The 11,914-nt window shown below is 37.5% G+C and overlaps 1 protein-coding gene across 1 annotated transcript; it reads left to right on the forward strand.

Annotated features, from left to right (window-relative positions):
* Positions 1-1,146: 1,146 nt before the first annotated feature.
* ccr6b (chemokine (C-C motif) receptor 6b) lies at positions 1,147-8,806 on the forward strand. The gene is made up of 2 exons (XM_058398474.1): positions 1,147-1,447; positions 6,826-8,806. The coding sequence occupies exons 1-2, from the start codon at positions 1,419-1,421 to the stop codon at positions 7,901-7,903; spliced, it is 1,107 nt and encodes a 368-aa protein (XP_058254457.1). The 5' UTR covers positions 1,147-1,418; the 3' UTR covers positions 7,904-8,806.
* The last annotated feature ends 3,108 nt before the right edge of the window (positions 8,807-11,914 follow it).

Consider the following 11,914-nt stretch of genomic DNA (forward strand, 5'->3'; position numbering starts at 1 on the left):
CACGTGGCACATAAAAAGATATACTAGTTCAACCACACAGGTATCCGACTGTAGACTGTAGTGTGCGCGTGCGTGGGCACGGGAGAGAGTGTGCGCGCGCGTGCGTGTGTGTGTGTTAAATCTTTTGCATCAATAAGTGTCATTAAATATAGAAATCATGTTTGCACTGCTAATGTGTATATATAAGAATAACAGATCTAGGAATGCTCTATATTATATATGGATTATATTCATACGGTTTAGATGAAAAGCCAAGATCTGGATATTGACATTTGCATGTCTGATATTTCCTGATGGAAACAGTCAGTTTAAGGGACATATTTGACTAGAGTCTGTTTTGTTGTTTGCTTGTTTGTTTTTAATATTAATATGATAAAAAAATATATTTTAATGTTCGTATATTAATTTGTAATTTGTAAAATAACCCAGAAGGTTAAGGTTTATCCATGCTTTGGCCCTGTGGGTCAGTCTGTTTATTAATTAAATATAGGATGTTTAAAAAACAAATTCTGATTTTGGGGAACTGATCTATTCAACACAGCATATTGTGGACAGAAAGAACCCTTTAAACACATGCCTTATTATTCAGTTATCCTTCCTATAATTATTATTATTCATTTTTCCTTCCTGGCATTCATGATCTACTCTGAATTATTCAGTAACTACATTTAATTTCTTCGGAAACAGTTTAGACTAATCCAGTATTAATTTGGACTTGCAGAAAGGTGCAGGGACTTTAAAGAGTTAAGTAAGTGGGTAAGTAAGTATGAAGTAAGTGAGTAAACAAACATTTCATTCATTCATTCAAGAGGAACTTGCGATAGACAGGAACGCTAAACTGTAAAAAATAAAATAAAAAAAAATAAAAAAAATAATAGAAATAATAATAATAATAGTATTCTTTGTTTGTTTATTTATTTATTTATTTATTTATTTATTTATTTATTTATTTATTTATTTATTTATTTATTTATTTCTGTGGGATATTTCCACCTTTTGGTTAGTTGTTTTTTTATTTTTGTTAGTTTAGTTTCATTTTGAACTCTGCTTAAAAACACTGACCTCAGTTTCCCCTTAATCTCATTTCTGCATCTCCTTCATAGAAACAGACAACAGTGCTATGTTCCACTCTGTCCCAGTTACAGAAAAACTCATGCTAGTGAATATTCACTTGTCATCTGTCTACAAAGAATCAGTCATCAGTGCTACCTTCAGAAAACCTGCCTTGCATGACAGACAGCACATTGTGGGTGGGTACAGGGACTCTGTCAGAACAGGTAGGAAGTTTCTTTAAAGTGCAAGCCTTAGCAGATGAACTGTGTTAGACAAACAGCAAAGAGGAGAAGGTTGAACCTCATCATAAAGTCTCTTACTTCAGCAGTGCCAGTTACACAGTTGGGTCCAGACCAGCAAAGAAAATGGACGAACAGACTACATTATCAGATGGGTAAAGTAACTTCTTTCTTTCTTTTTCTTTCTTTCTTTCTTTCTTTCTTTCTTTCTTTCTTTCTTTCTTTCTTTCTTTCTTTCTTTCATTTACATGGATTCATCTCCATCTTGCTGTTTTTGATCTTGGTCATATTTAGAAAGTTCCTAAATCTAAAAACTTCAAACTATGCTCTTAGATAAACTGATACAGCCGATTTACTATGTTATAGGTACATTATAGTTAAAATGCAGAGATCCTGATGCATGATTTGTCAGTTATTGTGACAGATGTGAAAGTATATCGCATGAATCTGATTTAAGTAGGCAATTAACTAATGTCATCCTATTTTTCAAGCTATTTATACATTTTGACTCTTAGACATGCCTGTGGCACAAACAACTCAAGTCAAGTCGAGTCAAGAGGCTTTATTGTCATTTCAAACACATATAGCTGACGCATCCATACAACATATAATTACAAAACAGAAACAACATAGTGTTAGGGACAGGAAGTTTGTCCTACGTGAAGTGCAATGTGTGCAACCAGTGCAAGACAAGACAGTGCAGAAAAAGAGAGGACAAAAAAACAACACAAGACAGTACAGGACACATAGCGCCAAAAAACATGTGCAACAAAACAAAATAGAATGTGCTAAACTCGAGGAACCGTAAAACCAGTGATGTCTAGTAAACATATATGTATAGCAGCATGACAGCGTGAAGTGTGCAAAAATAGCAGCAATTGAATTCGTGCAAAATGTAAATTTATAGTGTGAGTTCACACAGGTGAGTGTGTGTGTGAGTGACAGAGTTGATACAGTTTCAGTTCTGGATGTTGAGAAGCCTGATTGCTTGAGGAAGCTGTTCTACAGTCTGGTTGTGAGGGCCCGAATGCTTCTGTACCTCTTTCCAGGTGAGGGTGAAGAGTGTGTGTGAGGGGTGTGTGGGGTCATCCACAATGCTGTTTGCTTTGCTGATGCAACGTGTGGTGTAAATGTCCGTGATAGAGGGGAGAGAGACTCCAATGATCTTCTCAGCTGTCCTCACTATCTGCTGCAAGGTCTTGTGAGCTGAGACGATGCCGTTCCCAAACCAGGCAGTGATGCAGCTGCTCAGGACGCTCTCGATGGTCCCTCTGTAGAACACAGTCAGGATGGGGGGGAGGCAGATGTTGCACCTCCTCTCTGTACGCTGACTCATCGTTCTTGCTGATGAGATCCACCACGGTCATGTCATCGGCGAATTTAACAATGTGGTTAGAGCTGTGCATTGCTGCACAGTCATCAGAGTGAACAGCAGTGGGCTGAGCACACAACCCTGAGGGGCCACAGTGCTCGGTGTGGTGGTGCTGAAGATGTTGTTCCTGATTTGGACTGACTGAAGTCTCCCAGTCACGAAGTCCAGGATCCAGGTGCAGAGGGAGGTGTTTAGGTCCAGGAGGCTCAGTTTCTCAATCAGGTGCTGAGGGGTGATTGCACTGAATGCTGAACTGAAGTGTATGAACAGCATTTGTACATAAGAGTCCTTATTGGTCAGGTAGCTGAGGGCCAGATGCAGGGTTGTGGTGATGGCATCGTCCATGGAGCGGTTAGGATGATACTCAAACTGCAAGGGGTCCAGTGAAGGGGGTAGCTGGGACCTGCTTCATGATGAGCCTCTCGAAGCATTTCATCACGCCGGGAGTGAGTGCGACAGGACGATAGTCATTGAGGCAGGAAACCGTAGACATTTTGGCATGGCAACAATGGCACATTCTCTGAGCAAGTAAAATATTTATAATATGCTTTTTAGTTGTACTTACTGTATTAAACATATAATGAGATCCATATAATACTGCCAATAGCTCATATTTACAGCAGCGTCCTCACCTCTCTATTCCTTCCATCAGTGAAAAAAGATCACTTACTCTCTCTTCATAGATCTTCATAGTGTTGTTTTTTCAGCTGCATGACATTATGTTCATCAACCTAAATAAAAACAAAGAATATTATATTAGAATTATATTTTTAACATGTCTTGGAAAAAAAAGAAGAAGCAAAAACGTTTTCTGTATACTGCACGAACATCGAGGGTCATTAACAATTTTTTCTTCCCTTTTCCACACAATGACTCTGATCAGTTTAGAGCCTACACTGTCAACTTGATTAGTTACTCATTCCTAATCTGAAAACACTGTAATATGTAGTTCTTTAATCCTAAAAAAAAATGAAGTCTTTCAATTATAATGAATATAGTATGTTAGCAAAGCATGTAAATATCTGAAGTGTGAGTTTGTTCATTATCTAGTTTACTCTCTTTACTCTCCTCATGCAGTTATGAGCAAAGATGATTACTGTAATAGGCGTAAGTCTAAATTTTTTATTTTTTTCACTCAAGCAAATGCTATCATATTGCATACCTGATGCATTTCTCTGTATTTTAAATGTCATACATTGTATCGGGTTTATTTAGTGTGATTAAAACAAAAATAGACCAATACATGGCCAAAAATGTGTAGACTCCTGGCGGTCCAGTGGCAGGATCCCATGCTCTCATTGCCGTGGCCTGGGTTGGATTCCTGGACAGGGCGCTATCCCAGCCACTGAATAGTTAACTCTCAGTGTCGGTCCCAAGCCTGGATTAAACAGGAGGGTTGCATCAGGAAAGGCATCCGTCGTAAAACCTGTGCCAAATTGAAACGCGTGGCCAAATGATCTGCTGTGGCAAGAAGCAGCTGAAAGAACAACAACATGGCTAAAAGTATGTGAACCCACAAGTATTAAATATCCTATTCCAAAATCATGAGAATTAATATTGAGTCATTTCCCCCTTCACTGTTATAATATCCTACACACCTCTGAGAAGGCACTAACAAGAGCATTAGTCAGGCACTGATGGTGGATGAGGAGGGCTGGGGTTCAGTAACGCTGCTCTGTCCAGGACACTCGAGTTCTTCCACTCCAGTCTTTGTGAAGCATGTTTACACAAAGCTTGACTTGTGCACAGGGACATTTCTTATGCTGGAACAGGTTTGGGCCTTTTAGATCCAATAAAGGAAATCTTTCTGAATCATTGTCCAAAGATGTTCTAGACAATTGTATGCTTATAACTTTGACAAAAAATTTTTGTGAAGACCCTCATATGGGTGTTAAGATATCAAGGGCTCAAGGTATCCGCATATTTTTGGCCACACGTAACTGCATGTATTTCATGCATGTCCCATAAACCTTTGCATCAGTTATGTTCATGCTGGTGCAAATTGTGTATATAGTTTAAAGGAAAAGTGTACAGAAGAACGCAGCAATCACGTGCAAGTGCCTTTATAAAACCCTCACAGGTTTGGCAAAACTCTCTTTTCTTTACAAATCACTGTGCTGTGTGGAATATACAGAAATCAGCCTTCATTAAAGTGTAGAGTTGATGTCATACAGCACACATCTGATAAGGAAAAGGATTCAGGTTTAGACATGGGTGTTTATTCACAGCCCGTCTTTTCATTTTTGTAGGTGGGGTTGTGGTTATCTGTCCTGCAATGACATGAGCTCATCATGAAACAATAATAGTAACTCTTATGTCAGAAAAAAAAAGGTTCCTGTTACCAATTGTATAAAATGCCAGTTAGCTGCTGTAAAGTAAAGCAGAAAAGTTCTGTTAAAATACAGTTCTGTAATGTTATAATAATAATCTAATAATAATAATAATAATAATAATAATATTCATTTTACTGCTTATAATTAATACAACTCACCGTTTACTGAATACAGAAAAGATCATTATGCAAAAGTAAGTAAATAAAATAAATGTTGATTTAAAAACTTTATCCTACATGCATTTTTTTTAAATAAGGACAAGATATCCACAACTTAACACTGCAAAAGTTTTTCTTTTCAATTCTATTGCTTTATTATTCATTTTTATAAGCATTAGACATTTTAATAACTTTTCTGGACACAAGTACGGTTCTAGCAATAGTTCATTACACTGCAACTTTTACTACACATACCTCAGGCTGTCCGTCTCTGTGTTGGCATGGCAACACGTAACACTGGACCCAGCTGTGGCTTTACTAGAGCAAAAAAAAAAAACCAAACAAAATATTTGGCCATACTGTATCTAAAACATCCATTACTCCATTTTGATGTCTGTTATTAGAACTGTTAACTGTATAAAAATAATATCACACTCACAGTCATGCTGTTGTACAGAATATCAGCACAGGTGTGATTACCTGTGGTTTACTACAACACTTGTTGCTTGTGAGATATTGCTTATGTAATTGCTGATCAAATATCAGATATAGTGCATGCAACATTTTGGGCTTAACCGCAGATATCTACTTCCACAATCAGGCCAAATTACAATAAAGGCTGTGTTTAATAACATTTTAAATTTTTATAATTTTTTTGAACAGTTTTCAAGATATTCAAGATTATTTTAAAGAGGATATCACCTCTGAAATTCTTTTGGTCAATGTATTAAGGGAGTAAAAAAATATGAATATATTAGAACAATAATGTGTTTTAAACACACACACACACACACACACACAGTCAGATACTGAAGGAAAATAAATTAATGAATCATTAAATTAACTGCAGTTGCAGTGTTCAGTAATTATAACTATTATTATATTTTGGGACTAAATTAAATTTGTTAGAACATATCATGAGGATGTGCAAATGCAAGACCTTTGTGAGAGGGATTCTAAAACACTTCTCACGGGTGACGTAGCAGAGGAACCATCAGAGCCAGAGTTTACAGACCATACAGACAATGACTGATATTTTTGATATTTTTTTTTCGATTCATGGGATATAGAGTAGTGTAGGGTTTATATGAAAACAACTTTCAGAATTAGGCTACAGGCACACTTGTACATTGAAATGAAACTGAGATAGGTGCAAATGCAGTTACGAGCTATGAGAGATAAGCAAGAATCCAAAACGTTAAGCGAGATCAGGGTCAAAAAATGAGCACAGGTCTGCAATCAGCAAACAGGAGACACTGAGCAAAAACAGTACACCAAACCAGGAAGTTAGAGCGAAAGACTTGTACCTGTAAAAGCAATGCACAGAATCAAAAGGCTTGGGAAATTCAGATGCACAAAGACGGAATATTTCACTGTGCAAAAAACTGTGTGTGTGTGTGTGTGTGTGAGAGAGAGAGAAAGAGAGAGAGAGAGAGAAAGAGAGAGTCTTAAAAGTCCTGAGGTTAACAGCAGTAGGTTCGGGAGTGTGTAGTCAGGGCCATGTGGTGTGTTTTAGGAGGTACAGGTTGTGGATTGCGTAGACCTGACACATACAGCTACAACTGAAGAAAAAATTAAGTTTTTTAAATTACTGCTGCTATATTCCACATTAAAAACATCTAATACAAAATTACATTCAATTACATAGTAACTGTTTCCTTTCCTTACAGGTTGTCTACAATGATGGATGATTATGACTATGGTGATGACATAGAAAATGGCGAACTGTGTGAAATCAAAAGCAACTACAAACATGAGGTGACATACCAAATTTACTCCTTCATTTGCGCACTTGGACTCCTGGGCAACATTCTAGTCCTTGTCACATATGCATTTTATAAAAAAGCCAAGACCATGACAGATATCTACCTAGTAAACGTGGCTGTGGCGGACCTCCTGTTTGTCCTCGCCTTGCCTCTGATCATATATAATGAGCAGTATAACTGGAGCATGGGTACCTGGGCTTGTAAGGTACTGCGAGGGAGCTACAGCATAAACCTGTACAGCAGTTTGCTCCTGTTGGCCTGCATCAGCGGAGACCGCTATGTTGCCATTGTTAAAGCACGGAGTTCATTGGGAATTCGCTCGAGAGCCCAGATATACAGTCGTCTTATCTGCACGATAATATGGCTGTTTGCTTTTTTGTTATCCATGCCAACATTCATATACTCCGATCTAGGAGTAGAGTATGTTAATGAAACAGAAGAAATTGAGTGTAGCTTGACATTTGGCACAAACAGCACAGCGCAGTTCATGAAAATCTTCCTGCCTAGCATGCAGGTGTCTGTGGGCTTCTTCATCCCTCTGCTAGTGATGGGCTTCTGCTACTGCAGTGTCATTTACACTCTACTCAGAGCACAAAATTACCAAAGGCACAAGGCACTGCGTGTGATTCTGGCTGTAGTTCTGGTGTTCGTCGTCTGCCATTTGCCCTATAACATCGTGCTCCTGATCCATACGACTCGGCTGTTCCAAGTGAGAGACTGCAACGCAGAACAGAGCATCCACTTGGCTTTGTCTGTGACCAGAAGTGTGGCGTATCTCCACTGCTGCCTCAATCCCATCCTTTACGCCTTCATTGGGGTCAAGTTCAGGAACCATTTCTGCAAGATCATTGAGGATTTGTGGTGCTTAGGGAAGAAGTACTTTTTTTCCAGACCATCCTCACAGCAAACTTCAGAACTGTACATTTCAGCACACAAGTCCATCAGTGCAAATCATGAAAATCCCTCCTCCTTTACAATGTGAGGTGCACCAGGGAACACGTCCACTCGTTTCTGCAAATAAACTGCCTTTTATTTGGTACTTAATGCCATCCTGAAACTGCCAATAGTATGTCTAAGTGACTTAAATACATGTATATAGTCATGCTGATTTCATTTGAGAGCTTTAAGTCACAAAAGACAGTCCTGGTCTGGATATTTTACCTGTCTTGATATAATGAGTTTTTATTTTGAGTGTGATTATTTCTTACAGTAGTAGGATACTTCTGTAACTCTTCGTGTAATAAAAATATTACTCTTTAAGTCCCATTATTGTGTAACTGATCTGCCTAGAAAAAGACATCCTACTGAAACCATACAGCTTTTAGACAAGTACTGTATGTGTGATAGCCTAGGAAAACCCTTCACATGGTGATAATATGACATTTTCTCTCTGAAAACAACACACTGTCTGCAACTTAAGCTGGTGAATCTCAACCAGAAGTAAGGTTTTAGGCTTCCCAAATGTAAAGAAAAAAAAGTCAAAAGAGTGAATTGAAAGGTTTCGTATTGACTGTACCACAGAAGCATAACAGAAAATTCAAAGTTCATTATCTGATCGGAAAAACTTCAGGCTTTTGTTTATTTTGCTATGGTATGTAACTTGATCAAAGGTTCACCAAGTTATCCTGGCTCTTTATCCAGCATGAGCTTTATATGACAATAGTCCAGGTGAGATTAACAAAATAAATCAATAACAACATGAAATGCATGTATGGTTTCTTAAAATTGTGGTGTCAAAGTGAGATACAGACAGAAAAAAATATAAATATTTTAGCCTAAACATGCTTAGCTTTATCTGACTGTTTTATCTACTGTAGTACTGTCACTGTTACAGACTCAATGATATGCACATCCTTTGTACAGCTGTTTCTTTCCTAATAAAATTGAACTGCAGTGTCAGTTGATGCAGGTGAATTATTCAGAATTTTATTTGCATTGCATTAACATGCTCTATAAGCTATTCATTCAAGAAACAAGTCTGGAAACAGAGACAGAAGGCCATTGCTGCAAACAACATTTGCATTTACCTCATGCTTTACATTCAGGTTCATGTTCGGCACTTCAGTAAACATCGCTTATACAAATTTATTTAGACTGATTACAAACTTTGCTAGGGCATTTGACACCTTGGTTCCATGGTCTGTGGGTCTGTTTATCCTATAACTCCTTGTTATTTTATAATTATTATTTATCCTGACTATAATTATTATTTATCCTGAACGTCTAAACATATCATATAATATTTAGGGATTTTCTTTTCATTTTTTAATTAATTCATTAATTTTTCAGTTTTGACCAGTGCAAGACAAGATAAGCATATGAAAGAGCTACAGCCCAGAACTGAATAACTGTACAGTTTTGTCCACGGAAGTTTTGCATACGGAGGGAACCATGAAAACACTTCCTTGTCACACAGCAATGTGCACAAGCAGCCTTTGTAAACATCAAGAGTCTAGTCCCAGAAACCCAGAAGTCATTTCAATGCAGCTATAGTCTATAATGAAACCTTGCCAAAAAAAAAAAAAGAAAAGAAAAAAGAAAAAGAAAAGGTATTGTTGCCTGAGATGAATTAACAGTTGAAAAAAAAAATATATATATATATTTTAAAGAATTACAGGGACTAAATACCACCGCAACCTTGCAGTGACCCTTAAAAATAAATGTCAAGCATGAATGGGGGTTGAATGCAAGTGGGTTTATTCAATAAGGCAGAAAATGTCAATAGACATGCAAAGTGGGTGCAGGCGCAGGTGATGATCAGCAGACTGATTAAACTAGGCTCGGAACTTAATATATAAACAAAACTAATACTAAAGCACGGTGTGTACAAATAAAATGTAGGAAAACATGTTGGATGGAACACCAGTCCATGGTCCAGGGTACTGTGAACACACACTTTGCACACACGTTCATTCAAATCTTAGCGTTAAAAGCATATTTAATGTAGTTAGCTGCATGTTTCTTTAGAAATGGGAATATATCAGTGAACCTGGAGATCAGGATCAAACTGTAGAGCTGTAAGGTAGCAACTTTACTTTAAGTTTAGGCTTGTGATCTAAATTTTGGTGGAGCAGGCCAACATTAATGACACAAGATTTGTGGTGAAATGCTCTAACACTTTACTTTTGGGACCGGTGACTTAACGGGGCTTTGGGTTACTGATCAGCAAGTCAAGTGTTCAAACCCCAGCACTGATTAGCTACCACTGTTAGGTCCTTAATCCCTGCTTTGATCCCAGCTTCCAAATATGTGGAAAAAAGAATTTCACTGTGCTGTAATGTATATGTGACAAATAAAGACTTCTTATGCTATAGCGAATATCTGGAGTAAGCATGTAACAGGCAGGTTAGAGTAGACACTTTCCAGTATTCAGCTCGTTTTGAGTGCTTGTAGATATACATTTCCTGTTGCCATTGTCACAGCATAGAAAACACACTATTACAAAAGGTAATATTAGTATTAAGATCTACCAGGTTTCAGCAAAATATCCATATAGCCTATAGCAACTACATCTAAAAAAAAAACAAAACCTGAAACTATACCAAGAATTTGGCCATGGAAATTACAGCAACATTTTCTTTTTTTTGCTCAGCCTTTATATGGGAAATAAGGTCAGCGCAGTGCACATGCATTACTGACGTACCAATATTACCCACTCCATAATCTCCTTTTCTGATCTCTGCAACATATCTTACAGTAGAAACGGTTTTGTATGTCATAGACACTCTGTGTGCATGTGCATTAAGGAACTTAATTAGATGCTGTGGGTTTGTTTTTACATGTATAAAATTAGCTCTATCTGCTGTTCTTCTACCTAACACAGGACAGCATGATAACTACGTGTATGTGCCTCTGTTATAGGTCCCATTTTTGACTACCAGGTAATACAGTAATAACTCTATGAAGAACAATACGATCGTACAACACAAAGAAAGCAAGCATATCAATCAGTGGAACATCTGCTTATATCTGTTATTTTATTGGTATTTAAAATGCAGAGAATTGTAAATGAAGACTTTTTACTGATGATAAAAAACAGCTAAGGTATATCATCGGTAAGGTTTCTGTAATAAAAGTCAATAGTCATAAGTTTAAAAGTTATATTTAAATGTTGGTGGGTGTAAGCTTAAGATGGTAGCATGATAAAAGACTGCAGATTTGAGCTGGCTTTGAGTAGGCTGAACTAACATTAACCGGGTCAGGTTCAAAGGCACATGTGAGATGAAACAACAGATAGGTGATATCTGTGCTGAATCTCAGTATATAGGTTTTTTTTTTGGAAAACAACGTGACAGTTACCATGTGAAACATAACTGCACCGAATACCATGGACAGTTTACAAAGTCTGCTTTCCAGTTACTGAACAATTATTATGCTCCGGCTTTTCTTCAAAGGGACTGACCCGAAGAAAAAAAACAATTAAACAAACAAACAAAAAAACATCGGTCATTGTTCAATAAAAACACAATAATGGTTATTTTCTGCGCTTCTCATGCTTCTGTCTATGTATACTATGTATTGTTATGGTTGAAGATTTTTGTTTATACTCCCACGGGACTAAATTTGTTTTTATTCATTAGGTTAACAAAAAAGGATTGAAGTGAACAGGGGTGCCAGGACCTCATCTGGAGTCTGGGTAATGTGTTGATTATAGAGATGTAAAAATGCAGCGTACTTTTACTAGTGTCCTGTGTAACACATTGGTCATCTCATTTTAAATTTTTAATAATGGTGTCTTCCCCAACTGGAGATAGTGAGAAGTCATGGTTTTGAAGCAGCGGTTTCACACTGAAGAGCAATCTTAGGATTTTAGATATAGTGAGGCTACATTAGATAAAGAAATAGGTTCAGTCTCAGGCCTCTATTACCAGGGCTTTTTGCAAGTAAACAACTGAGAAGTAGGTGGCATGGTGGCTTAGCGGTTAGCACGTTCGTTCACTGTATGTGTGGAGTTTGCATGTTCTCCCCGTGCTTGGTGGCTTTGCTCCGGTTT

Source organism: Hemibagrus wyckioides, linkage group LG09 (assembly GCF_019097595.1).
Source record: "Hemibagrus wyckioides isolate EC202008001 linkage group LG09, SWU_Hwy_1.0, whole genome shotgun sequence".
Lineage (NCBI taxonomy): Eukaryota > Metazoa > Chordata > Actinopteri > Siluriformes > Bagridae > Hemibagrus > Hemibagrus wyckioides.